Source organism: Sturnus vulgaris, chromosome 21 (genome assembly GCF_052056855.1).
Source record: "Sturnus vulgaris isolate bStuVul1 chromosome 21, bStuVul1.hap1, whole genome shotgun sequence".
Classification (NCBI taxonomy): domain Eukaryota; kingdom Metazoa; phylum Chordata; class Aves; order Passeriformes; family Sturnidae; genus Sturnus; species Sturnus vulgaris.
The window spans coordinates 10,480,916-10,508,048 of NC_142263.1; the positions used below are offsets into that span (position 1 = coordinate 10,480,916).

General features: G+C 61.3%; 5 protein-coding genes and 1 pseudogene across 8 annotated transcripts; 3 read left to right on the forward strand and 3 right to left on the reverse strand.

The window, feature by feature from the left end:
* Positions 1-4,019: 4,019 nt before the first annotated feature.
* METTL27 (methyltransferase like 27) lies at positions 4,020-6,749 on the forward strand. The gene is made up of 5 exons (XM_014881457.2): positions 4,020-4,234; positions 4,308-4,436; positions 4,512-4,647; positions 4,773-4,865; positions 5,365-6,749. The coding sequence occupies exons 1-5, from the start codon at positions 4,127-4,129 to the stop codon at positions 5,601-5,603; spliced, it is 705 nt and encodes a 234-aa protein (XP_014736943.2). The 5' UTR covers positions 4,020-4,126; the 3' UTR covers positions 5,604-6,749.
* Positions 6,750-7,098: 349 nt separating this feature from the next.
* Positions 7,099-8,181, reverse strand: LOC106856250 (claudin-4-like). Its single transcript, XM_014881471.2, has one exon. The coding sequence runs from the start codon at positions 7,922-7,924 to the stop codon at positions 7,280-7,282; it is 645 nt and encodes a 214-aa protein (XP_014736957.1). The 5' UTR covers positions 7,925-8,181; the 3' UTR covers positions 7,099-7,279.
* Positions 8,182-10,699: 2,518 nt separating this feature from the next.
* On the reverse strand, positions 10,700-14,914 carry LOC106856251 (claudin-4-like). Of its 2 annotated transcripts, XM_088177117.1 has the most exons (3): positions 14,771-14,914; positions 13,707-13,713; positions 10,700-11,331 (listed from the first exon to the last, which is right to left on the reverse strand). In XM_088177117.1, exon 3 carries the CDS (start codon positions 11,327-11,329, stop codon positions 10,700-10,702), a length of 630 nt encoding a protein of 209 aa, XP_088033243.1. In that variant the 5' UTR covers positions 11,330-11,331; positions 13,707-13,713; positions 14,771-14,914. The 2 variants fall into 2 exon arrangements, with proteins under 2 accessions (XP_088033243.1, XP_014736958.2); XM_014881472.2 differs by lacking the exons at positions 13,707-13,713; positions 14,771-14,914 and having other exon boundaries at positions 10,700-11,493.
* Positions 14,915-18,398: 3,484 nt separating this feature from the next.
* Positions 18,399-19,135, forward strand: LOC106856278 (claudin-3-like). Its single transcript, XM_014881514.2, has one exon. The coding sequence runs from the start codon at positions 18,399-18,401 to the stop codon at positions 19,041-19,043; it is 645 nt and encodes a 214-aa protein (XP_014737000.1). The 3' UTR covers positions 19,044-19,135.
* A 1,040-nt stretch (positions 19,136-20,175) lies between these two features.
* On the forward strand, positions 20,176-23,168 carry ABHD11 (abhydrolase domain containing 11). 3 transcript variants are annotated; one of them, XM_014881458.2, is made up of 6 exons: positions 20,176-20,292; positions 21,107-21,242; positions 21,340-21,513; positions 21,921-22,091; positions 22,188-22,369; positions 22,650-23,168. In XM_014881458.2, exons 1-6 carry the CDS (start codon positions 20,210-20,212, stop codon positions 22,780-22,782), a joined length of 879 nt encoding a protein of 292 aa, XP_014736944.2. In that variant the 5' UTR covers positions 20,176-20,209; the 3' UTR covers positions 22,783-23,168. The 3 variants fall into 3 exon arrangements, with proteins under 3 accessions (XP_014736944.2, XP_088033071.1, XP_088033070.1); XM_088176944.1 differs by having other exon boundaries at positions 20,180-20,292; positions 21,336-21,513; XM_088176945.1 differs by lacking the exon at positions 21,340-21,513 and having other exon boundaries at positions 20,179-20,292.
* Positions 23,169-24,274: 1,106 nt separating this feature from the next.
* LOC148221524 (uncharacterized) lies at positions 24,275-26,091 on the reverse strand (annotated as a pseudogene).
* Positions 26,092-27,133: the final 1,042 nt, after the last annotated feature.

A 27,133-nucleotide genomic window follows, 5' to 3' on the forward strand; every position in this document is an offset into this window, starting at 1 on the left:
GAATACCCCAGGGCCCGGGGAACTCGTGGGACATGGGCAGCGTGGCCCGCTGGAGACAGCACAGCCCTTCCCAGCCCTGCGAGACTCCTGAATCAGCTCCGTGAGCTGTCCCCGCCGCTCTGATCTCCGCCCAGCTCCGCGCCGGCAGCGCTGATTTACAGCTCAGCCCCTCCTGTTACCTGGCCCGAAGCCGTGCGGGCCGTGGGACCAGGGCGGGAGGGTTGGTGACAGCAGCCCCGGGCACCATCAGACACAGCAACGCCGAGATTTACAGACTCAGAAATCGAGCAGGAGCCCAGCGACCCAGGCGGGTTCATGCGGCTGAGTGGGGTTCAAGGGGCAAAATCCACGGTCCTTGAACACCAGAGGTTAGGGGAGAAGTGGACAGATTCCAGTCACATTTGGATGCTGGGAAAGCAAAATGCTCTGTCCTCTAAGGATGTGAGTGCAGAGCAATCCCATCCAGGGTATGTGAAACCCCTCCAGCCACCTCGGGTCTGTCCTGCTGTCTGTCACCTCCTCGGCCATGGAAAGATCACAGAATCGTTAAGGTTGGAAAAGCCCTTCAAGGTCATCGAGTCCAACCAATCCTCCAGTACTGCCAAAGCCACCACTAAACCACGTCCCCAAGTGCCACATCCACATGTCTGTTAAACCCCTCCAGTGATGGGGACTCCCCCACTGCCATGGGCAGCCTCTGCCAGGGCCTGGCCACCCTTTCTGTGAAGAAATGTGTCCTGTTCCAACCAGAACCTCCCTCCTGCCTCTGTCTCCCCACGGGGGCTCTCCAGATCCCATCTGGCTGTCACTCCACAGGGTTTTCTTCCCTGCTCTGCCCACTTCTGCACCCAGCAGAGCATTCCACTTCCACCTTGTGTAGCTCAAGTGCCCCACGGGATGGTTGTCCGTGCTTTACCAGTTCAGGAAATGCAGCAGAGAGCTCAGGGGACCATAAAGGGCCCTTCCCAGAGCTGGGAATGTCTTGGGATGCCTTGAGGACATTTTCTGGTGCTGATAGGGTCCTGCACCACCAAGAAACTGTAGTCAGGACAGATGTACAGAGATGCAGCCCATGACCCTGACAGCCTCCAGTGACAGTTACCATGACTGTCCCCAAAGTCCTATGAGCCAGAAGCTGCCAAGTCCACGGTTATTGCCCTCCAAGCATCTGTCCCCTTGCCCTAGGGCCATCCACACCACAGCTGGACCCAGGGGCTGTGTAGGCCATCCAGAAAGTCTCTGAGGCACACAGAGACTGTCACTCCAGCCTGATGAAGAAGCTTAGAGACATTCCAACATCATTGGAATCATTGTCCAGGGGGACAGCATTAGTCCCACTTCAAGGGCCAAGGATGGGCCAGGGCTGCCCTGCACAGGCCCTGGGCCCTGCAAGCCCACCTACCCAGGCACCAATGCCACCACACACTTCACCTGGGGATCCAGGAAGGCTCAGAGGAGGAACCTGCAGGCAGGTTTCATGACAGGTGACATTGCTCACCCTGGAGATGCCTGATCCAAACCCAGCACAGACCTGGGCTTTTCCCATCTCCTGTCCCAGCTCAGTGGCAGATTTGAAGGCATGGGACCCACCTAAGCTGTCCTTCCCCCCCTGCAGCAGCTCCTTGCAGAGGGAGGGCAGGCAAGGTCCAAGCAGAGATATGTGGGCTCGGGGGGCTCAGCCAGGTCCCCCAGGACCCTTTGAGGGGTGGTGAGGACACTCCAGCAGGGCAGCTGAGCTGAGCTCCAGGGCCCCAGCACCTCATCAGGGTACAGACAGACCCCTGTCCCCAGGCAGGGGACAAGGACAGCGCCCTGAGGAACTGCACCATCAGAGAGGAACGTCCTGTGACCCAGTGGGAGCCCGCCAGCACCAGGCCACGTGTCAGGACAAAGTCCAGCCTCACACCGGCACCAGCCATGGGACACTCCAACCTGCCACAACCTGCTGTCACCTCTGTCCCCCGCCCTCAGCAGGGACAGCCCAGGGCATCCAACACTGGCAGCAGGTCTGGTGCAGAGCCCAGCTGGGTCATGCCGGGTCACAGCCGTGGTGGTGGCACGGGGTGCAGATGTTTGCACAGCTGTGCTGTGATAAAGCCAGCCAGCCGCGGGAATGGGGTGCTTGGGAAAGTGACAGTAAATTTGGGACTGGTTCTGTGTGAGTCACAGCTGCAGAAGGCAAGGCCCAGTGGCCCCTGGGGCCAGCAGAGCAGGGACAGGGGGTGTTGGTGGTGCATCCTGGTTTGTAAAGGAAGGTTCAATAAATGATGGGAATCATGACGAGGCTGTGAGAGCCCTTGCTGGAGGCCACAGCCCTCAGCACGAGGGGCAGGATTGGGCCCACACTGATGGCAGCAAAGGGGACGAATCGCCCATGAACAGTGGCAGGAGCTGTCCCAGGGCTGCAGCCCCCGCAGAGGCCGCCCGGGAGCCATCCCTGCGTCCTCAGGTGGGTGGAACGTCCCTGCTGTCACGGGGCCGAGCCCTGGCCGCCCCCCAGCCCCGCACTGTCCTCGGCCACTCCATCAGCAATTCTCCGAGCGCGTCCCCGGGCCCGAGTCCGGGGTCCTTCCCGCGGGTGGAGGGCTCCCTCTCGAGGGTCCGGAGGAGCACTGCCCGGCCGCGGGGCTGGCCCCGGTGTGACAGCGGGCAGGTCCCCAGGGAAGGAAGAGAAGACAAGCAGGAGGACACGGGGACCACAGAACAGGTGACGAGGCCACCACCGCGGCCTCGGGGCAGCCACCAGCTCTGTCAGGACACCGCATTTTCTTCCCGTCATTAATTAGCTGATGAATCCGTCACTAATTAGCGGCTGTTTCACTGCTGGAAACAGACAGAGGCGGTGGGCACAGCTGTGGCTTGTCCCAGAGCGTGTCCCTCGTCCTCGCTGCGACACCAAAAGTTGGTTTAGCGAGAGACTCCCTCAGTGACCTCTCGAGATACCGCTATCTTCGAGAGATAAGGAAGCTGGATACGGAACAAATGTTGGGCACCTGGATCAGGCATTCCAGAAAACTGTGGCCTGGAGGTGACACCTGCCCCTCTCTGCATCGCGCTGGTTCTCGGGGGTTTCTTGCTCTGAGCAAAAGCCGAACTTCACGTAGGTTATACACTCATGGCACACCTCGAGCTGGAAGGGACCCGATAGGGATTGATGCCAGACATCGGGATCGTCAATTCCAGCTCCCTGCTCCTCGCAGGAGCCAGGATGTGCCTCCTCCTTCCCAGCCACTGCCCGCTCCTGTCCTCTGTTCCCACGGGTCAGCGCAGAATGACCCCCGCCCCGAGGGGGCGGGATGGGCAGATCAGGACAAGGAGGAGCTGCCCCGGTGATGGGTGGCCTCCTCCCCGGGGCAGTCCCGGGCTGTCACTGCCACACACAGTGGGACACGGAGGGCTCGGGTGGTGGCCGCGCTGGGTGACGGTCGGAGTGGAGGAAGGAGATGCGTATGCAGGATGGAGGTGACAGAACAGCACTGGGGCCGTGTGTGGCTGGGCCCAGGGGCTAGGCAGGAGGTGACCTGTCCAGGGCCCTGTCCCCATGCCTGGGACATGAGTGACGCAATGGGAACTGACCCCTAGCGGTCAGAGCAGCAGGAGCAGCGGACACTGCTGGGAGACAGTGGTAGCCCTGGGCTCCTGGTGCCACCCCCCGTGAGGATTCGGTGTCACGCCCCCAGGGTATTTGATGTCACCGTTCCTGGACTTGGTCATCCCCCCAGGGCACTTGACACCCCCTTGGGGCACTTGATCACCCCGCAGACATCTGGTTAAGTCTCAGGACACCTGGTCCTTTTCCATCCCTTCCCGGCGCGCTTGGCTGCTCCCAACGCCCCGAGGGGCAGCACCGGCGGCCAATGGAGCTCGGGGGCGTGGCCGGGGCCAGGTCGTGTATTTTATGGGGCATGTCATGGGCGGGGTCATTGGGGAAACGCGCGTTGAGGGCGTGTCCTGGGCGGGCCGAGAAGCCAATGAGACGCTGGGGGCGAGTCGCGAGCGGGAGGCAAAGCCAATGGGCTTTGGGGGCGTGGCCGGGGCGGAGCCCCCGGATCAATGGGTGCGGGGGTGGGGCCCGGTGTGGGTTGATTGGCCCAGGCGGTACCGGACGGTACCGAGCCGTAGTGTGATGGGGCTGCCGGAGGCCGTCCGAGACCGGGTGGCCGCGGTGCACCGGGGCTCGGCGCTGCCCGAACGGCTACGGCTTTACGACGGCTGGGCCGCCCGCTACGAGCAGGTACCGGGGACACAGCGGGAACGGGAGTGCCGGGGGACCGCGGCTGTCCCCGCTGACCGCCGTGTCCCCGCAGGATGTGGCAGCTCTGGAGTACCGGGCACCGCATCTCGCCGCCGCCTCGCTCGCCTTCGCCTTCCCCTCGCCGCACGCGGAGGCGCGGCTGCTCGACGTGGCCTGTGGCACCGGGCTCGTGGCGCGAGAGGTACCGGCGGGGCGGGGAGGGCCGGCGGTAACGGGATGGGACGGGGCGGGGGTGACGGTGCCTCTGTCCCTGCAGCTCCACCGGCGCGGGTTCCGCTGCCTGCACGGCGTGGACGGCAGCGCGGGGATGCTGGAGCGGGCACGGAGCACCGGGCTCTACCAGGAGCTGCGGCTCTGCGTCCTTGGCAGGGATCCACTGCCCGCGCCCGCAGGTAACGGGAGGGGGCGGACCCCCGGGAACCCCGCGGTGACACCCGCCTGTCCCGCGGGTGACGGGCCGGCATCGGGCGGGGGGAGCCTCGGAGGGTCCCCCCGGTGACACCCCGTGTTCTCGCAGAGCACTACGACGCCGTGACACTGGTCGGGGCCCTGGGCGAGGGGCAGGTGCCGAGCACGGTGCTGCCGGAGCTCCTGCGGGTCACCAAGCCGGGTAAGGGGGGGGGGCATATTTCCCCCCCCCGCGCCGGGACCCCGGGGTAGTGGGGGGGGACACCGAGCCCCGGTGGATGTGGGTCCCCCGCTGAACACTGGACCCATGGCACAACTGGGACGTGGCCTTGTCCCTATTGCCAGGGACGGGCGATGGCACGGGGTCCATGACCCTGCCCACCGCCAGGTCTGGGAGGCGGGACAAGGTAGGAGGTGGCAGTAACAGTGGTGGTGTGTGACAGCCTGTACTCAGCCGCGACATCCCGCCCATTCCCTACCCGCTGGCCCCCTGTCCTGCCCACCTCTGCCTGCTGTCCTTTTTATCCCCTGCCCACTGCCCTGTCCATGCCCTCTCTGTGCCTGTCCCCTGCCCTGCCTGTCCCTTGCCCGCTGACTCCTGGCAGACTGTCGGTGCTTCTCTATGTCTCCACCCTTTCCGAGGGATGCCGTCCCCAGAGAGGGACACCCTGTGTCAGTGTTACCTGTCTCCTGTCCCGCAGGCGGCTTCCTGTGCCTGACGACGAGGAGCAACCCCTCGAACCTGCGGTACAAGGCGGAGTTGGAGGCGGCGCTGGGGCAGCTGGAGCGGAGCGGAGCCTGGCAGAAGCTGCTGGCCCAGGAGGTGGAATACTGGGAAAGGGCCGTCACCGAGGAGGAGAGCACCCAGAGCAACGGCTACATCTCCGGGGTGGTCTACATCTACCAGAAGTGCCCTGTCCCTCTCCTCGAGGAAGGCTGAGAGCTAGCATGGCTCTGGAGGGGGCATGAGCACTTGACCCCTTATAAAACTGAGCCCAGTGACCCCGTCCTGCGGCAGGGCAGCTGCTGGAGGTGACAGTATTTGAAGGGAATTTCCCCATTCCCTTCCTTGGTTCCTTCTCACCAAGGTCAGGGCTTGGGGCCCTTGTCTGCTCCTCTGCACGAGAAGGGTCTCCAGGATTCACCAGGGTCACCTGGGCATCACCTTCAGCTCTGACATTCCGGTATTGACCCCAACACCTCAGCACTCACCATGACATCTCACAGACTCACATGGCTGTTCTGAGGCACATCCAGTCTGAGATGTATTCTCCCCACCTCACCCATCTCAGCACTCATGGTCAAAATCTGGATCCTTCTTCATCTCCCACCCCCAGAGTCTTTACCTGGCGACTGTTGGAGGTGGGTTCCCACCACTGTGTCCCGTGGCCTCCTATACTTCATCCTCCCTAGGGACTGACCCAGCCCTGAGGTGCAGGACCCTCCACATCCAGAGTCAAAGCAGCAAGGCCAAGGTGGCTCCCAGCTGGACAGGCTTACACCATATCTACCTTTCATCCCATAACAGCTGCTTGAATCTCTCATTTTCCTACAGCTTTGTATTTAATGGTCTGGGAGGGGAAGTGAGTTTGGAAGGGATTTGGGGAGGTAGTGAGTGCTCCCCACCCAACACTGCCTGCCCAGCCTGTTCCCCCAGCCCCTTGCTAGGCTGCCTCCACAATTCTTCCTCCACTGCTCCCTTGGGAAGTTTTTTACCCAAATTTCTTGCTGGAATATTTTGGGGTTGTTTTTTTCATTTTTCCCTTCCCTCAGACCTGTTCCTGCTCATCCTGTTCCCATGTTCCTGGAGAACAGGTTGCATCCTTCCCCTCAGGAGCTGTTTCTCAGTGTGAGGCAATGGATGTGTCTGTCCTTCACCCAGGGCATCCCATATCTTCCACACTTGCCCTCTCCATGGTTCTTGTCACCCTTCTGTTTTGTTGCCCGTGTTTTGGGGTCCCTGTACCCATCAGCAGCTGTCCTACTGCTCCCTCCCCATTTGTCTCCAACACTGTCTCCTGGGCAGCTGGGGGTTCTGGCTGTCCCCAGCCCTGCACTGGCCTCTTCAATAAACTCCTGTCCCTGCTGTCTGTGTGTTCCCAGAGCAATGGAAATGTGCATCCTCCTGGGTGAGTGGCCAGGAGCCTGTGAGGGGAGATTCAGCCTTTCTCTGGGCTCCCCTTCCAGTCCATGGGGGCTCAGAGCACCTGGTGTCCCCCCATCCCCCGTGCCTCTCTTAGCTCTCAGCATCCTCTCCCTGCCTCAGTTTCCTGCTGCAGGGAATGTCAGGAGTACCCTGGCTGGCTACTGCTGATCCCCATGGGAAGATGGGGATATTCCAGGTGCTGGAACATAGCAGCTGGCCGGGCACAGCACCCCCAGGACGCATCGCCATCCTCCCCACACCGCGCTGTTCAAAATGAGCCCAGGCAGCCTTGGTGGCACCAGGATGTTTATAGTCCCTGCCCTGGGGAAAGGCACATAGGGGGACCGTGCTGGGGGTCAGCCAGAGTGGGAATGGGCAGGAGGAGGCAGTGCAGGGACAAGGGTGTGGTATGGAGATGCAGGACAGGGACAGTGGTGCTCTGCCTTGGGCTGGCACCTAGGCACAGTGGCTCACACATAGTCCTTCATGGCATAGCCCATTGGGCCGCAGGTTTTCACTGCCCTATACTTCTTGGGGTAGGGGTCCTGCTGGGATTGGGATCCTGAGCAGCACAGGACACCCCCACCGAAGAGCTGCAGGGCACTGGAAGCCCAGCCAATGTAGAGGGCAGCCCCTAGCTCTCTCTTGAGGGCCTCAGGCACCATGGGGTTGTAGAAGTTGCTGACAATGCTGTTGGCAGACCAGGAGACAGGGATGAGCAGCATGATGCTGGCCATGATGAAGATGACACCTGCCACCGCAGAGATCCTGGTCTTGGTGCTGTTGTCATCCACGCAGCGGGTGCAGTCAGCTCCTGAGAGGGCGATGAAAAAGGCAAGGAAGGCCACGAAGATGGAGGTGACCACCAGGGCACGAGCAGCTTGCAGGTCAGAGGTGAGCTCCAGCAGGGAGTCGTAGGCCTTGCACTGCATCTGCCCCGTGCTCTCGTAGACACAGTTCATCCACAGCCCTTCCCAGAACACCTGGGCCACCACGATGTTGGAGCCGATGAAGGCAGTCACCTTCCACATGGGCAGGGCACAGGTGAGGATGGAGCCCAGCCAGCCCAGTGCGGCCATCATCAGTCCTCCCGTCTGCATCGTCATCATTGCCATCAACAGCTCCTGCGGGGACAGGCATGGGTGTCACAGGTACAGCCCATAGTCAGGGACAGTATGGCTTCATCTGGGTATATCCTGCTCCCCACCAGGGTGGGAACAGCTGCAGGACAGCATGGGGACATGAGCGACATGGGGACATGAGTGGCATGGGGCAGTGCTGCAGGACAGGATGGGGACCCATGTGGCACTGAGGATCCAGGCCCCAAGCAGGCCAAGGTGCAGGAACCCCATGTGTCACACTGGCCCCTACACTGTCCCCACAGCACAGTGCAACCTCTGCCTTCACCCCTTCCCAAGACATGGCTAGTGTCAGGGAAGGGATGGCTTTTGGGGAGCAGGATGGGGGCTCACTGTGCCCATCCCCCAGTGCTCCAGAGTTCAAATCCCCCACGCTCACCCCATGTCCTGCCCTGGTGGCCATCTCCCAGTGCCCACCCCACGTCCCACTCCACCACAGGTGCTCAGTCTCTTTGGCCACAAGCCTCGTGCCAGGGGCATGGACAGGGAAGGCAGGCGCCCATACCACTCAGCACTGCCTCTCCAGGTTTGCCTTCACCCTCACAGCCATGCCACAGTGCCCTTAAGACCCAGGATCTCCTCTCCAGGAAAAACTGGAAATGGGTCAGAGCTCAGCTCTGCCATGATCCCAGGTCTGGGGCTCAGCACCTTCTGTGATATCCTGGAGCAGCCTCGGGAGCAGCCCCAAGAGGGCAAACCCTGCTGAGGGGCTATAGGGTCACCACAGTAGAATCCCTGGGAGAGGAGTGGCTGGTACAGGGACACATGCTGAGCACACCAGCAGCTCCACCGTGGTCATATGTGACTGCTGTGGCCCTGGCTCAGCCCAAATCCAGCTCAGCCCCTCATGGAGCAGAGTTCACCCACAGGTGCCTGTGCCATGCTTGGCAGCTGGGACCAGCCGGGGTTTTATGACCCCAAGCTCAGCAGGTATCGGTTGTGCCTGGCACACCCCTGCGGCTCTTGCAAGAGGTTTCATCGTCATTTCCCCTGTCCTAGTTTCGGTTTCTCCAGCCTCTCCTCTCCCGTTGTATCCCCACTCCTCACCCAGCACCTTTTGTCCCTCAGGAACCTGATGGACATCCAGCACTGGGACTGTGCATCCCCTGGGCCATGAAAGACCTTTTGGGCCAAAATCACAGCCCTTCCCGCCGTCCTCCAGGCAGGCAGGGGCCGGGATGGTTGGAGCCATCCCAGGCATCCTTCGCCAGCGGGACCTGAGCCACACGAGACACCCAAGACAGGGTGTATGACCGCCAAGTGGTGGCTCCATGGATCCCCAGGGCGTTGTGCTCACATTCCCACCTGACCACAAGCACCACGGGATTACAGGCGTATTTTTCACCACTCCCGTGCCCAGTGAAGGGACTGGGGAGCCCTCCAGCCCTCAGATCCAGATGAGACACCCAGAGGCAGGCGGAGTCACCTCTCGTCCCCACAAATCCCGAGGTGGGAAGGAAGGATGTTCCCAAGCCAGAGGAGCACTTGCCGTGCCGGAAGCAAGATAGGCAAAACAGCCGGCGCTGCCCACGCCGGCCCCGGGCCGCTCCCAGCGGGGGCTGTGGGGTGGCCCCGGGGCCAGCACGCCCCGACCCGCCTCGGCCGGCGCCCGCCAGCTTCTTCCTGCTCGGGTGGGAAGATCGCGGCGGGTCAGGCGTGGGACAAGCGTGGAAACCGATGCCGCCAAGGCTTTGTGCAGTGGAAGCAGCCGCTGTCACTCCCGGGGCGGCCCGGGAGGGGGAACGGCTAGTGATGCCAGGGCTGGGACAGGCGGCGGGGATCTCGAGAGGCTCCGAAAAACTGATTTTGGTGATCTCTCAGGTGGACGGGAGTCCAGGGCACAGGGACATCGGGCTGTCCCACCACCGAGGCGGGTGTTGAAGAGGGTAAAGAACACGAGGCACAGCGGGGTCTGAGCAGCTGCCGTTTAATGCGGGAAGGCTGGACACAGGGAGGGACGGCAGCACAGCCAGGGCTACCGTGAGACTCCCGGACTCCCGGCCCCCGGCACCCCCCTCCGAGGCGATGGATGGGGTCGGGTGCGGGAGTCGCCCCCCACCGTGCGGGGGCACAGCCCCGCTCCGGTCCCGCCTCCCTGACTGGTTTTCCCAGCCCGGCCGCTGCCTTCCCACTCCCAGGATAATGATGCCCCCGCCCTGGGGAGCTGCCGCGAGAAATCACACTCTGTACGGCTGCTCCGAGCCCCGAAAATAGGTCAAAGTCAAAACTTAGGGAACAAGCAGGTGAGAGCCGCTGTCACCCCTCAAGATCCTGCCAGGGTTTGCAGAGCCACCTCGTCCCTGTGACCACGTGGGACAGATTCGCTGTCCCTACCAGCACCGACACCGCCACCCACCCCGAGGGACAAGACACGTCCTGGGGAGCTTCACGCGGGGAAAGAGAGCCCTGTGCCGCCCGTGGGACGGGCTCCTTGGAGCTTTGTCACCACATGGCATACCCCGATACCGGGAGCCAGGAAGCGCTCGAGGAGCAGATCAGCTGATGTCTCGGAGAAGATGCCTCAGCTGGATGCTCCGGGGGGAGCAGGACCCTCACCGCTGGCAGCCAGGACAGGATCTCCTTGTCATCTGTCTCAGCCGAGATTAAAGAACCGGCTTCAGTCCCGGTGGAACAAAGGCGGCTCTGTCTGCCCTCCCTCCGCCCCGGCGCCCGGCCAGTCCCAGCCCAGCCGGGGAGGTTGCGTGTCCCGCGCCCCGGAGCGCCGGGGGGTCCAGGCAGGCGCGGCGGCTCCTACACGTAGTTGCTGGCTGGCAGCGAGCGAGCAGCCGTGAACTTGGCGGAGTAGGGCTTCTCTCCGCGGGGGGGGCAGGTGCAGCACAGGATCCCTCCCCCCAGCAGCAGGAGCACTGAGGCCGCCCAGCCCACGTAGAGGGATGAGCCCAAGTCCCGCTTCTGCGAGTCAGAGACCAGAGGGTTGTAGAAGTCCTGGATGATGCTGTTGGCTGACCAAGAGATAGGGATGAGGATGAGGATACCGGCGACGATGAAGATGATGCCGGAGAGGATCATGACCTTGGCTTTGGCAGTGTCGTCCTCCACACAATTGGTGCACTTGCCACCAGTGACGGCCAGCAGGGTGCCCAGGATGGCCAGGACGATGGCCACCACTACCATGGCACGGGCGGCTTGCAGATCCTGCGGCAGGGCCAGCAGCGAGTCGTACACCTTGCACTGCATCTGCCCCGTGCTCTGCACCACGCAGCTCATCCACAGTCCTTCCCAGATGATCTGTGCCACCACGATGTTGTTCCCGACGAAGGCCGTCTCTCGCCACATGGGCAGCGCACAGCAGAGAATGGAGGCCAGCCAGCCGATGACGGAGAGGGCGATGCCCAGCACCTGCATCCCCATGGAGGCCATCGCTCGCTGCCTGCTCCCCTGCCCGCCTCCCGCCGCGCAGTGCCGGCTGCCGGGACCACGGCAGGCATTATATGCCTTTGCCGAGGGAGGAGCGCCGCCGCAGCCGCCGGCCTGCCGCCGGCACCGGACGGAGGGGTAGAACCAGTTTCCCGGGATTCTTCCACTTGTATTTCTCCCTGCAGCGATGACACTTAATATCCCAGTTGCTCCCACGGAGGAGGACGCAGGAGGTCCACGCAGGGGACCGGGATCAGGCCACCCAGGTTCAGGAGTGCATCCCATTGCTGAGGGCAGGCAGGACATGTCCGGGGCAGCACTGGGAATCAGCTTGGGATGCTAATGGGGAAGGGCCGGTGTCCAGGCACTAGAACATCTCTGCCATCACTGCCAGAATCCTCTGCTCCACCACTTGGATGGGGTCCCCTCATGCCTTCATGCCTCCATTTCCCTCCAGCTCATGGTGACTGCTCCAACATCAGCCCAGCCTCTGGCCCCCCATGGCCCCATGCCGGGGGAGCAGCACATTGTCCCCTCTGGCTGCTGGGCTCCGTGCCCAGCAAGACACAAGCGGCTCTTGTTTGCTCCTTGGCGTCCGTACCAGCACTTCCCAGCCCTCCATTAGGCCTCGGGCAGGAGGTGTCACCGCCCAGACCCACAAACCGGTTGGAGCGGCTGCTAGTTCCCCACGAAGGAGAGATGGCACTGCCTGGGGCAACAGGGGGGCAGACCCCAAACCCGGCTCACCTGTGCTCCCGTGCCAAGCCAGGGTTCACACAGTCACCCTCAGTCCCGGCTCTGCCCTTGTCCCTCTGCCTGCGTGGTGAGGTTGCGTGGGTTGAGGCTGTGAGGGGCAGATGTGGCCTCAAGCTGTCCCAGTGCCATACCCACTGATTCCAGTGCTGATGCCAATACCAGTGCCGGCACTGATGCCATACTGATGCTGACCTGCCCTCCTTTAATCCATGACTCTCACACAGGCCCCATCCCTGCTCCCTTTAACCCCTGCACAGGCGCACCACGACACCAGACAGACGGCACAGATAGACAGACAGACGGACATTGCACTATTTCATCACCCTAGCTTAATCCTGGCCCTCTGGAAAAGATAAGAGGCACTGAGATAATCTTAGTTTTCCCGAGCACTGGGGTTATTATCACAATCCAACTATTTGTGCTTATTGCTTGGTGTGACTCTGGAGCTGCTACTGCTCATGCCAGGATGTCCCTGGGCATCGTGTCCCAGTGTGGTGGGACAAGCCTGGAGGCCCATGCACTGCGGTGCCAGGAGGATGGCTGGGGACACCCATGTCTCACAGCAGACCCCAGGCTAAGGGGATGGTCAGGGTCCAGCCTGCTTTACTTGTGCTGGAGCTGCCCAGGCTCTGTCCCTCTGTCGTGCTGGAATGCCCACATTGCTCACATACCTGTGTGTCCACCCTGCGGCCACAGCCTTGTGGTCAAGGGCTCCCTTTAATCTACAATCTTTAATCTCCAGAGCATCCCCTCCGGGGCCAGACTCTGCCTGAGGCTTTCGCCTCCCAACCGGCTGCTGTAACCATCACATTATTTGGGGTTGGAGAGAGGCACACGCCCACGTGTGTGTGTGGCTCGTAGGGGCCGTGTCTCCACATGCACATGGGGACAAACGGCAAGGTGGGAAACTGGGACTCCCCTGAACGCGGAGCATCAAAGCTTGAGCTGCTCATACTCCCCCTCGGAGGCAGAGTAGGCGCCAGCATGGCCTCTGACAGCCAATTACTGTAATTAATGCTAGAACGTGACATATATCCCACCTGGCAGCTGCCATGCAGGGGCAGCCCCTGTGCCCTTCCCCACATTCCCCAGTGACACACCCACTCGGACAGCTCTGCCAGCCCCGTGTCCCCAGCACTGCCGGACAGCAGGACCAACAGACACCTGCTCAGCGTGGAGGAGCAGCAGCCAACCCCAGAGGCCTTGGAGCCTGAGGATGGTGGTGTAGCAAAGGTGGGATCACCAAGCACCTCAGGACATGCCATCCAGGACAACCATCCTATGGACACCAGCCCCACATGGACACCAGCCCCACAGCCCTGTCCCAGTGCTCATTCCCAGTGCATCCTGCAGGACACCAGTCTCAGATTTTCCCCAGTTTCACCTGCAAAGAGCCATGGCACAGGTCCCGGTGGGACCACAGCCCACTTGCTCAGCAGGAAGCTGCTCCACCCCAAAACAGGCTGCTCAACACACTTAACCCATGCTGAGCCTTCACCACCCAGCACCTGCCCCAGCACCCAGACAGGTGTGGATGCCCTGCCCCAAATCCAGTGAGATTTGAAGGACATGCAGGAGGCTGGGTTCCCATCCCTGTTACACCGTTAAGAGGGATGGTGAGGGCAGAGCTCCTGTCCTGGCATATCCATCAGGAAACACCTTCTGACACTTGTCCTGCGTTCACCAGCATGGGGACACACTGCAGCCCCTCGGCTGGGCAGTGAGGCCATTCTCAGGCAGGGAGGTGATATTAAATGCAGTGTCACCACAATGCTAGGCACTGCTGGGTGCACAGTAGAACCTGTGGAGGACACTCTGCAGAGGGAGGGCTTGGGGCATGAATCTCCGGCCAAAAAGGGCTTGGGGACATCCCTACCCAGGACACGGGTGACAGTCCCACCTCACATACCCCACACCACTGAGCCGAGAGCCCCTCATCCCCCAGGACCCACACATGGACCCACCAACCCGGCTACCTCAAGGTCCTGAAAAGGTAGACGAGACTTGCCAGCAAACGATGATCCAGCGGGATCTCTGGCTTCACATCTGCCAATCGAGGCACTGCCCAGACCCTCCTGCTCAGCCTGTGAGGAGTGGGGCAGCCTCTCCCGCCGGAGGCCGAGGATTAGTTACCGACAGCCCCAGAAACTGAATGTTCCCAAAAAACATCCTTGCCCAACATAAACACCTCCAACTGACTCAAATATGCATAGTCAGGTTGTTTCTCGCTATAGGAAGCAAAGTCTTATCGGGAGGGGAGCCGCCCGCCGGGACCTGCGGGGTCCCTGCGGCAAGAGAAGGGACCTTCGGCCTGAAGTCGCTCTGAAAGTCAAAACTCTGTTCAGTTTCTGAGCAACAAGTGGCTCCCATCACGGAAAACACCCCTAAGCGCTGCCAAGGTGGTTGGCGAAGGGATGGGGAGATGATGGATCAGGAAGGGGGTCATGGCGATGCAATGGGGGTGGCCCCACTGGCGATGCTCGGAGGACGGCAAAGCCCTGGGATAGACGATCAGAGCTCTCGGGGTGGGAATGCCCCAGACATGATCTAGCATCCCCTGTGAGCCACTAGCCCCCTGTCACATCCCGCAGGTCCGTGTCCCCTGCCATCCCCAGCCCCCGTGTGCCTCAGCCCCCTCCCCGCCCCGACGGCAGACAGAGCTGCCATTGATGCTCGGAGCTGCCTCACCTGCTCCCGCCGCGCCGAAGGGGCTCCAACAATGGGCTGCCTGTGTGCCCTGGCCGGGGCAGAGCCAGCAGCCCCGCGCCTGAAATATAAGCAGCCAAGGCGGCATTTACCGCCCCGGCCCCGCTCCCTCGGGGGAAAAAGCGCCGGCACTCCCGACCGCAGCGGCGGGGAACACCCCAACCCCGCCGCGCACGTGAGTGGGACGCGGCCCCGCAGCGCCCGGGGCGGTTTCTGCCGTCACCTCCTGCGCACCCCCGGGGTGCTGCCGGGTGCCGGGTGCATGGATGGGGGATGCTACAGTAGGTGTCCCCCTGGTCAGCGCAGCTGTCCTTCCTTTGGGGCCACCAAACTGGTGATGCTTCCTTGACCTTTGGGTCTGACATTTGTTTGGGGTCTCAGCACCACAGTAGAGCAAACCTGTCCCTGTGTCACTACTGAGTTCTTGCAGCTATTACACTTTCTGAGTGTATTACCCATTCTGAGGGACTTGGATACTCTTCATCCCTCCCTAGCTGTGCTGCAGTGCAGAGGGACTGCACCGGGCAGCGAGATGCCACAGTTGGGATGGGGATGTTCCCAGGAATCCCCCAAAGACGCCGGCCCTGCTCAGCTCCTCGGTAAACACCAGTGAGCTGGTTTGCTCACCACAAGAATGTGTCCTGCCGGGGGTGGCTGGCACCCTGAAACCCCAGTGATTTGCCCCTTCTTCCATCGTGAGTCAGGCGGCAGCAGCTGCCCCAGGCCGGCACGACACTGGACACAGCCTGTACTTTGGGCAATTTGGGATGACAAAGTGGGGACGCCGCGTGTGGGGCTCTGATTGCAGGGTTGGGGGCTGCAGTGTTTCACTGCCCTGTCCCACCCCAGCTCTGCCCCAATGGCTCCCACCCCATACACCTGCTTCAAGTATCCTACTCTTCCCCTGCCCTACAGCCCTACTTGGAGTATCGTCCCTGTCCCATATCCCTACCTAGAGGTATCCCTCCCTCCTACCTCCCACTCCTACGTGGCTTATCTCCCCTACCTCATGCCCTGGTGTTGAGTATTCTCATTGTTCCACAGACCTGGGGGTATAACCCTGCCCCTTCTCCTCTGTCCCATGGCCCTGTCTGGGGTGTAAACCCACTTCCCCAGAGCCCTGCCCCAAAACCTTGTTTGGGGTATTCCCACAGCCTACAACCCTCCCTGGGGTCTCCTCCCTGCCAGGGGAACCCCTGCCCACAGCCCCGCAGCCACATGTGCACTGGGGGAGGGTGTGGATGTGTGCACCTGTACCACCAGAATGTGCCTGTACACCTCTGCCTCTGTGTCAGTCTCTGTATGTGTGAGTCTGTGTGTATCTGTGAGTCTGAGTATCTGTGAGTTTGTGTGTGTGTCTGTGAATCTCTGTGAGTCTCTGTGTGTCTGTCAGTCTATATGTCCATATGTCTGTCCATCTCTGTGTCTGTCCATGGGTTTGTCTCTGTGAGTCTGTGTATCTGAGTCTGTCGCTGTGTGTCCATGTGTTTGTGTGTGTGGCTGCATGCCGGGACGTTGCTGCCGGCAGAGGGAGTGTGTGTGTGTGTGTGTGTGCGTGTGTGTGTGTGTGTGTGTGCCTGTACCTGTGTGTTTGTGGTTTGTGTATGTGCGCCTGTACCTGTGTGTTTGTGGTGTCTTGTGTGTGTGTGCCTGTACCTGTGTGTTTGTGGTTTGTGTATGTGCGCCTGTACCTGTGTGTTTGTGGTGTCTTGTGTGTGTGTGCCTGTACCTGTGTGTTTGTGGTTTGTGTGTGTGTGCCTGTACCTCTGTGTGTGTGCTCACCTGTGTGCCTGTGCACTCCCGCACCCCGGGGCCGCGGGCACTCCCCTGCCATGTTGGGGCCCTCAGCAGCCCAGCCTCCCCTCTGTTCGCTGCTGGCAGCCCAGTGGGCCTGGCCCTGTGCCCACTGTCACTGTGACAACACTGGACCGTGGACACCCACCCCGAGGTGACCCCGAGGGCCAGGACACCCAGAACCCCTAGCAACAAGGGCACAGAACCCTGGGGGCTGCTAGCATAGCATCTCCCCAGCAGCACAGACAGGGTCACCCCTGGCTACCCCCCAGCTGTGGGGATTTTGGGTGCCATCAGGTGGGTGATCAAGCTACAGTGGGGTGGCAGAAGCTCACCCAAACAAGTACAGGGTATTTTGGGGATGCCGTTGGTTGGCAGAGGCTGGATACGGGGGTATTGGGGTGTCACAGCGTGGTGGTCAGACATGGGGCGTTGCAGGGAGCTGGAGGTCAGGCTGGGTGGATACAGGGTGCTGGGTGACATGGGGTGACAACAGCTGACCCAGCCATATATGAGGTATCAGGCTGCCGTGGGGTGACCCTGCTGGCTATGGGGGCTCAGAGTGCTGCAAGGCAATAGAAGGTGACCCATCAGATACAGGGTATCAGGGCACTTTATGGCACCCAAATACAACCCCTCTGGCTATGGAGTGTTGGGATACTATGGGGCACCCAAATCCAACCCCACTGGCTATTGGCTGTTGAAATACTGTAAGGGCACCCAATTCCGACCCCTCTGGCTGTGGGGTGTCAGCGTACTGTGGGGTACAGCCAGCCAATTGCAGGGCTCCACCCCCATCCCAGCTGCACAGCGCCAGCTGCCAGCATCCCAACACGCTCTTGAGTAGTTAATAAGTTGTAGAGGAGATTTTTGGAGTAGGCAGGGAACAGGTAGGAGCAAGCCTGTGTCCAGCAACCACATTCCTGGGGGAGGGGGGCTGGAAGCACTGGCACTATCCCCGGCATGCAAGGCTGGGAGCGGGAAACATGCACCCCACTGCCATGGGGCTGTTGCTGCCAGGTCTGAAGGGTTTGCCTATGCCTTGGGATATTTTTCCCTTTGCTGGGTGCCAGCTCAGGTTGTCAGGATAATGCTGCCGGGGTGGTTACGTGCATTATCTGTTTCCTTCAAGGTCACAAGACTTGTGCAGGATGAGTAAAGATATTTATCAGTCAGTCAGAGGATCTCTCACAGTACTCTCGGCCCAGCAGGGTGGGAACAGGAGGGGCCAGGCTGGAGGGGTTCCTGCTGGGCCGGGAGCACCCACAGGTACCCTGGAATGGTGACACAAACCTCATGGCATAGCAAAGGGGTTGCACTTTGCACGGTGATGCAAAGGTGACCAACGGTCACCGAAACCCAGTTAAACGTGAGCACTGACAACACTACAGAAATCAACAAACCCTGACCTGCCAGCACTGCCATGGGGGAAAGGTAAACCCTTGGGACTTCCAGGTCCACAGAAGGGGTTTGGTGGGAATGAGCATGGTGGTAAGTGCTTCCTGATACCCATCAGCCGAAACCAGGGGATGGCTGTGGCAGGTGGCTTTCTCCTCCTCCCGCCCTTCTCTGGTTACCCGGCGCCATCTCTGCAAACAAAGGGGAGGGTGTGGGACGCAGGTGATGGTGACGGAGGAGCAGAGGAGCGTCCAGCAGCCAGCACTGAAACCCCACCCCGGGGCCAGCCCATATAAATAGCACTGCGCACAGGTGTAAGCCGATCCCCCGGCTGCAAGCGGCGGCGGGTGGCAGCAACGGTCTCAGTCCGTGGGTTCTTCTCTGCCATTGCCTGGAGCGCGTCACTGAACCGTCCACCATGTCGATGGGGCTGGAGATCGGCGGCGTGGCCTTGTCCGTGCTGGGCTGGTTGTGCAGCATCATCTGCTGTGCGTTGCCCATGTGGAAGGTGTCGGCCTTCATCGGCAACAACATCGTGACGGCTCAGATCATCTGGGAAGGGCTGTGGATGAGCTGCGTGGTGCAGAGCACGGGGCAGATGCAGTGCAAGGTCTACGACTCCATGTTGGCGCTGCCGCAGGACCTGCAAGCCGCCCGCGCCCTGCTGGTGGTGTCCATCATCTTGGCCGTCCTGGGCTTAATGGTGGCCATTGTGGGTGCCCAGTGCACCCGCTGCGTGGAGGATGAGACCACCAAAGCCAAGATCACCATTGTCTCCGGCGTCATCTTCCTCCTCTCTGGTGTCATGACCCTCATCCCTGTCTGCTGGTCGGCCAACACCATCATCCGGGATTTCTACAATCCGCTGGTGATCGAAGCACAGAAGCGGGAGCTGGGCACCTCGCTCTACGTGGGCTGGGCGGCCTCCGCACTCCTGATGCTGGGGGGGGGGCTGCTCTGCTGCTCCTGCCCCCCCAAAGACGACAGGTATCCCACGGGCAAGGTGGCCTACTCCGCCCCACGCTCCGCTGTTACCAGCTACGACAAGAGGAACTATGTCTGAGACCCCCAGGGTCCCCCGGCACCCCTCGATATCCCCCACCCTACCCACCCACCCTGGGACCCCTCATTGCCCTCCGTGGGGCCTGGGGGCGGCAGCGCCGGGGCGGGGGGGGGGGGGGGGGCGCGAAGGAGGGGACGGGGACGGCCGCGGGGTCAGGGCCGGGCTGTGTAAATAGAGACAGTTTCGGTTAAACACGAGGCAGTTTCGGGTCGGCGGGAGAAGCAGCGCCCGGCAAGGTCCTGCCACGCCGATGGGGCAGGATAAGGACGGGATGGGGACGGTGCCCCCCTGCTGTGTCCCCCCATCGCTGCTGGCTCGGCACCGTCTGTCCCTGTTACGCGTGGTCTGTACCGGTTACATTTGTCAATAAACGTGTCCTGTTTTGGTACCCGAGTGTCCTTGCGATGTGCGGCACGATCGAGGTGGGCACAGGGCGGGGGGACACTTGGGGAACCGGCCCCCAAGGCACCCTACACTGCTACGGCAGCACCCGAGCGGCACGGGGCTGGGGACAGAGGGCTCAGCCGCAGCCCCTCTCCCTCCCGCGCCGGGCGTCCCTGCTCGGGGTGGGGACCCGTTGTCCCCCCGCATTCCAGGGGCAGCTTTCCGGGAACGGTCGGGGCGGGAAGCAGCGGAGGAGCCGCTGGATGCCGCAGGGACACTCCTTGCCCGCAGTCCAAAGTCTGGGGCCGCCGGGGGTGCCGCGAGGCGCTTCCCCCGCCCGGGAGCCGCGCTGGGGCGAGGCCGCCCTGCTCGGCCGCTCCCTCCCGCCCGCTGCCACGCTCCAGCGGGCAGGGACAAAGGGGCAAGAGCCACCGCAGGAGCGCGGAGCCGATCCTGGGAGAAGCGCGGCCGGAGGCGGCGAGTGCGGGGCTGAGCTAGCCGGTCCCGCTGTGCCTGCGGGCGGAACGGCGTTGCGGAACACCCCCGCCGCACGGAGCCGTCCCGCCCGGTTCACTTTCCCCGGGCCCCAACCCCGCCGCCCCGCTGCCCGCTCTGTGCCCCCGGGGGCAGCAGCGGGACGGGCCCCGCCGTGACCGTCGCCGTGCGCGCGCTGCCGCCGTCCTGCCGCGCGGGGGCGCCCGCAGCCGTTGGGCGGGGCAAGGCGGGGCCTCCCGCGCACGGCTCGTCACGGCCCGCGCGCCGCCGCCGCCTCCGCCTCCGCCATGGTGCTCCGCCGGCTGCCCCGCGCCCCCGCCCCGGCGCCCCTCCCGCAGCTCGCCGCCGCCGCCGCCCGCTCCGTGGCCACGTAAGGGCCTGGCCGCGCGCGGGCGGGGCGGGGGCGGTGGGAGCTGTCCCAGGAAGGGCTCGGGGCAGGAATCCCACGAGCAGAGGCGTGGCCGCCACCAGGGGGCTGGCCACGCCTCCTTAAGCCACGCCTCTTGCACGGGGTCCCCACACGGGCGGTGGGCGGGTTTGACCGTGCCCTAGCCACGCCCCCTTCCTCGCCTGCCCTTGGCCCAGCCCTGGCCGCGCTCTCACGGAATCCCAGGGTGGGCCAGGCTGGAAGGGGGCACAGAGGGTCACTGGTGGCACCTCCCTGCTCAGGCAGGGCCATCCCAGAGCACAGGGCACAGGATTGTGTCCATGTGGCTCTGGAATATCCCCGCTGAGGGACACTCCAGCCCCTCCCTGGGCAGCCTGTTCAGGTTGGGCACTGCCCAGGGCAGAAGTTCTGCCTCCTGTGCAGGGGCAATTGCTGGGCTCAGTCCCTGCCCGTTCCTCTGGTGCCACTGCTGGGCCCTGGAGCAGAGCCTGGGCCCTGCTCTGGCCCTCCCTGCACACAGGGACACCCAGGGCTGAGGGTCCCTCTCAGCTGGGGCTCCTCTCCAGCCTGAACAGCCCCAGCTCCCTCAGCCTTTCCTGGGCACCGAGATGCTCCAGGCCCTCCTCATCCTCACAGCCTGTGCTGGCCCCGCTCCAGGAGCTCCCTGTCCCCTGCTGTGCTGAGGATCCAGAGCTGGACACAGCTCTCCAGAGGTGCCTCACCAGGGCTGGGCAGAGAGGCAGGGCTCACTTTCTCTCTGCACCTCTGGCCATAACCCATGCGTATCTCCCTGCAGTGCAGTGCCCGTGGCCCATGAGGAGGTGGAGGGTCGCAGGGATCGGCCACCCCTCGTCTTGCTCCACGGGCTCTTTGGCAGCCATGGCAACTTCAAGACGGTGGCCAAGGCCCTGGTGCGCCGTGGTAGCGGCAAGGTGAGACCCAGGGCTGGCGGGAGGTACAGCACTCAGGGAGGGGTCCGAGGTGATGGTGGGCAGTGCCTGGGGTGACATGCTGCCCCTGCCCAGGCAGGTGCTGACAGTGGATGCCCGGAACCATGGCAGCAGCCCCCACAGCCCCGTGATGACGTATGAAGCGATGAGCCTGGACGTGCAGCACCTCCTGAGCCGCCTGGGCATCACCAAGTGCATCCTCGTGGGACACAGCATGGGGGGCAAGACAGCCATGACACTGGCTTTGCAGCGGGTCAGCAGAAACTGGGTTGGGAGTGGGGTCACAGGCTCGGGAAGTTCCAGGGGGGGCTATAGGAAGTGGATGGCACCTTCCGAGCCTTGCCTCCAGCTCCACAGGGACTTGTCTGTATCAGAGTGGGTGCTGTTCCATACAGAGCTGTAAGCCAGGCTACGGGAACAGGAGCAAATCTATGTCCACCAGCCCGTGCTCTGCCCTGTCCCTCCAGCACTAATTGTGAGGGAGCTTGGAGATCTGTCCCAAGCACAAGGACTGTGGGAAGGGCACATGGAGGTCTCTGCTGAAACAAGAGGGAGCTACGAGCCTCCAGGGAATCTGACTAGGAGTGTAGCCCTGTGCCCCCTCCACTGGGGAGATCTTGGGAGATCCCGGCATCTGATCTGCTCTGCTTGTGTCTCCAGCCAGACCTGGTGGAGCGCCTCATCTCCGTAGACATTGGTCCTGGCTCAACCGCCCCCGTGTCCGAATTCTCTGCCTACATCTCAGCCATGAAGGAGGTGAAGGTCCCAGCGGGGCTGTCCCGCTCCGCAGCACGCCAGCTGGCAGATGACCAGCTGCAGCCCGTGGTCAAGGTAGGAAATGCTGTGGGAGATGGGGGAGGATGGAGAGTCCAGGACATCCTCCTCTGTTGCTCTTACTGAAGAGCACATGATCCCCTTCTATGGCAGCTCCCACAGCTGAGACAGTTCCTCCTCACCAACCTGGTGGAGGTGGAGGGCCGCTATGTGTGGCGGGTGAACCTGGAGGCTATTTCCCGGCACCTGGCAGATATCATGAACTTCCCTCTCTTCCACAAACCATATCCTGGTCCTGCACTCTTCTTGGGAGGGTCCGACTCGCCCTATATCAGGTGAGACTGGAGAGAAGCGGTTCCAGGTCTGTGGTTTGACCTTTTGTGCTCTTTGCAGCTGCTGAGGGTGGGAGGAGTCTCCGGGATGGGGAAGGTCCTGAGCAAGAGCTGTTCCTCCAGCAGCCAGTGACACCGACACGCTGGAGCCGGGGGAATTTGGGGGCCCCTTGGGCTTTCCCAAAAGGGAAGAAGTTATATCTGGGATCATGCTCTGCTTGGGAAGGGTGGGGGAAGACACCAGGAGGGAACTCTGATCATGGCATGTTCCCTTGTCCTGCAGCTCCAGAGACTACCCAGAGATCCAACGCCTCTTTCCCAAGGCAGAGATCCAGTACATTAAAGGTGCAGGCCATATAGTCCATCAGGATAAATTTGAAGAATTCATCACTGCTGTCCACAATTTCCTGCCATAGCTGTAGCACTGGAGACCAGGGTTTCTGCAAGGACCCTGTGGGTCCTGAGGAGCTCTGGTCAGTGACGCAGGGCTCAGGCTCTGAGGATGGTGTCAGCTGGGACTGGCTGTCCTCACTGCAGTCTGAGCTGCCTGCAAGAGCTTCTCCCATCTTGGCTCTCCTGCAGCCAGAGCAGAGAGGCCCTTGCATCCTGCTGAGATCTCCTGGCACCTCACAGGGACATGGGGTGGCACTGGCTCAGGACACTGTCCTGCCTGCACAGGGGTGTCAGGCACATGCAGGGGGGCAGGAGAGCCCTCCCCCTTGTTTTCCTGTTCCCAGACCCTTCCATGGATCTGGCTGTGAATTTGCAGAACATGCAATAAAGCTGAATCTGTGTCACGGCAGAACCAGGGTTGGATTTGGCCATGGAGGGCAGGGCATGTGTGGGCAGTGTAGGAGGAGGTTCTCAGTTGGCAGCAGGAATGCTGGTGGGAAGTGACAGCTGCACTGGGCCCTAATGTGACAAGCTGAGGGAGCAGTGCATGTGAGACTCAGGTTTGAGGATCTTTCTTGGCTCCCAGGGGAAATTGCATCCTTGCTCTATGCCTGGAGCAGTGTAAGGACTGGGGAGTGGAAGAATCTGCCTCCTGAGCAAGGAGCATGTCTGCCCAGGCTGTCCCAAAGACAGGTGTCACTTTGTCCCTGAGCTGCCAACAATTTATCCCCTCCCACCTGCTCTGCATCCTCCCAGTGCAGCATAACACCTACCCACCATGGGCTGGAGGCAGAGGAGCAGAGCGTCTGCTGCAAAAATCCCTTTATTGGACAACTGGTAAAGCTGGGACAGGGCAGGAGTGATTATGGGGCTGCCAGATATCTCTGTCACAACTGGGGATACTGTGTGCGGACAAGAGAGAGAGACACTAACCATCTCTGCTTTTGCTGCTTCAGAGTCCGGTGTCTTCTGCTCCTTGAGTTTGCTTAATTTGGGGTTATTTGGAGGCTGCAAAAGGGAGGGAGAGAAGAAGACTGAGGATGTTTCATTCGAGGTCTGGCTGTAGTTGCCTAGCAGAGCGGGCACCAGGGACTGCTTTGGAGGTTTGGTGTGTTTCTGCAGAGCTGTTCTTGTCCCTTCCCTCTTCCCTCTCTACTTTCCTCTTTCCTTTCCTTCTCTCAGGAGCTGGGCAGCATTGGCCTTGAGTTTTCTGCTATATCACCCTCAAATTCGAACATTTTTTGCTCTCTGTGTATTATTTTTTTTCCCATGAAGAACATAAAACCAGTAAGCTCCAGAGTCACAAGCTACTGAAATTAGTTCCTTGGGTGCCACCAGCTGGGTCTGGCCCCAGCTATCAGCACACAAGACCTTTGGACTGAGCCATGAGCTCTAGGGTCTAGGATCGGTGGGGGATTTCTCCCCACTCCTTCCTGCTGGCCAGGTACCAGGTTTGAGGCACAGACAAAAGGCAGCTACAAGGGGCCAGGTGAAGAGTCTCACTATGGCAGGAAATCAGTGGCCTGAGAAGAGCTAGAGCTTCCGGAACATTGTAGTCTATTCTTGTGATGGCATCTGCTGAGGGAGCATAGGGAAACATTGTCCGACCTGGGGTGAGAGAGACAGCAGGGATAAATGAAAGCAACTCTGTTTCCTGCATGGGAAGGGTACAGGAAATCAAGGGACATCCCAGAGGCATGTCCAGGCATGTGTCTGGTGGTACGAGTGATGCCATGGGCTGGCACCAACTCACTGGGCTCTATACCCATCAAGTGTCAGGGTGCTGATGGCTCCAGAGATCCAGCTGACTCCCCAGGCCAAACCAGACCCGTTTTTGACAACCTGCTCCCAAGGGGCCTGCCAAAAAATGACCTGGCCTGGCCTGAGCTCTACTCCAAGCAGGACGTCTGATCCTTGGCACAGCTGCAGTTAACCACAAACCCCACCTTTAGGAAGACCTCTATGTGGTTGTTGCAGGCATGGTTTCAAAACTGCTCTATCAGGCCTATCAGGGTAGGAATAGAGCCTGTTGGTGACCTGCAGGACATGGTATCTGGGGTGACAGAAGATGTTAAGTGTGACTTCACTGGTGTTCCTCACTGCAACAGTGATTAGTGCTGGGTGCCAGACCAGGAGCCTGGGGTACCTTCTCTAATATCATTGTATTTGGCACATCTGACCAACAGCATGGAAAAAGGACAGGGCATCCTAGGGAAGACACAAGTGATGTGAATATTTTCTCAAGCCTCTGCTCTCCTGTTCTCCCAGCTGCCATGTTGGCATGGCTTGGAGCCGTCTGAGACCCAGCAGGAGAAGCCAATTTCCACCGCAGTGGTTGGCGGGCGAGATAAAATCGGCAGGAGGAGTGGAGGCAGAGCCGGGAGGGCTGCGGGAGCCCCGCCTCCAGGGAGGTGCCAGGGAAGGCAGGCACAAAGCTCTGGCCCTAGTGCTGGTAGGGGGGACCTGCGGGTGTCCTGAACAGCTGCGTACCCCGGCAGTGGGGTTTCCTGCAGTAAAGGCTGGACTCAGTGACCTCAGGGGTCTTTTCCAATCTAACTGATTCTGTGATTTTGTGATCTCCTGCGCTGCTCCTTGGTCGGCAGGCCCCTAGCTCCCTTCACCCCTTGCCTGCTTCATCAGGGTGGCTGGGCTATGCTCCAGCCCTCCTCTCATCTACTCTGCTCACAACACGTGGGCTCCTTCTCTGTCCCTGATGTCGCAGTACTCACTTGGGGAGCACTGCTGGATCCACTGCTGGCCCTGGATGCCAATGGGAGCTAAGGGGGCACCTCGGTGTCAGGAAAGCACAGCAGTAGCTCAGCAGAGGGCCCTGCAGGCAGAGAGCCTCTCAGTTACACTGCGAAGTGCCTGCAGCAAGAGGGGCTGTTGAAGGGCAGGGCCTTTTGGGGGCCCCTGTTCAGGCTCACAGGGAACAGCCACGCCCAAGAGCTCTGTCATCACAGGGTGGCAAGGGGGTGTCAGCACAGTGATACCCAACTGCCCCTTGCCTTTGAGCCTCAGACACTCCCCAGGGCTGGACCCTGCTCCAGCATCTCACTGGAGGCTCTGCTTAGGAGCAGACCACAGCCCTTCATCTCTCAGCTCGCACCCAGCTGCTCCACTATCCTGAGGCTCAGTGAAGATCTGGTTGGCCTTGGTGCCCTTTCTGGAGCACAATGTTTGAGGAGCCAAGCCTTATCCATGTGCATCCTGCATTGATCCTGAACCTCTTCCATCTAACCAAGACTCAGAACCCTTTGGGTCAGGAGGTTGTCCAGCATACCAGAGATCAGTGTGTTGCTCACATGCTCCACCAAACGCTTTCTGCACATTCTGGAGCAGCTGCTCTTCAGGATGGCACCAGCTGCCCCACCACTCCCTCCAGCTGCTGCCTCCTCCCCATCACCTCTCTACCTGCTCCCCCTGCCCTATTGCCAACCCAGGGTGCTGCTCCCGCCTTCGTTTTCCAGCCCAGAGGCCTTTCCTGCCATCACCCACTTCCTCCTTTTCCCACACATTTTTCCCAGGGAAATCGCTCGAAGCAATGCATTTGCAAAGATTCAGCATCTGCGGGACAAAGCTCCCTCCTGCACCTCTCAGAGCCAGGCCCGGGACAGCTCCACTCACAGCTGGCACCAGACAGGGATGGTTATCCTCTGTGGAGGACCAACATCCCTTTCTCCACACCTTCAAACCCTTCAGACCTGTCTGGGGCTGGGCTCAGCTCATCCTTTCCAGGGGCCGCAGAGAGACACCACCTCGGGCAGCAGCACCTCGTGCTGGCAGCTGGGAGCACGGAAACAACTGCCCAGAGAGGGCATAGAGTCTGCCTCTCTGGAGACATCACCTGCTCTGGGTGACCCTGCCCTCGCAAGGGGGTTGGACTGGGTGGTCTCCACAGGTCCCGTCCAGTTTCAACTATTCAGTGATGCAGCCCGCAGGATCCTGGAACGTAAAACCTGGGCTGTGAGAAAGCCTCAGATTGTCCCTAACTACACTGGGGGCTGTCCGCATGGCAGGCAGAGGACGTGAAGGGCAGAAGTAAAGCCAAGGATCGGGAAAAGCAGGGACAAGGCGAGGGGCAGAAGCCATCCAGCCCCGGGGGAGGCACATCCAGGCAGAGAGAAGCAGCAGCTGCTGCCCGAAGCTGAGCGGGGCGATAGAACGGGAGGCCTCAGGATCTTTTGACCATTCAGTAGGATTCCGTAGACCGCGGGGCCTGGCCCGGAGGCGGCCCCGCTGCACCGATGCCCAGGGTTGTTCCCCTGGGCACTGCCTGGGACCGAGGTCCATCGGGGGGGAGAGGGAGGGGTCTGCCTGTCACCGGGAGGTCACGTGACGGGACAGCCCAGCCACTCCCCGTTCCCACCGCCC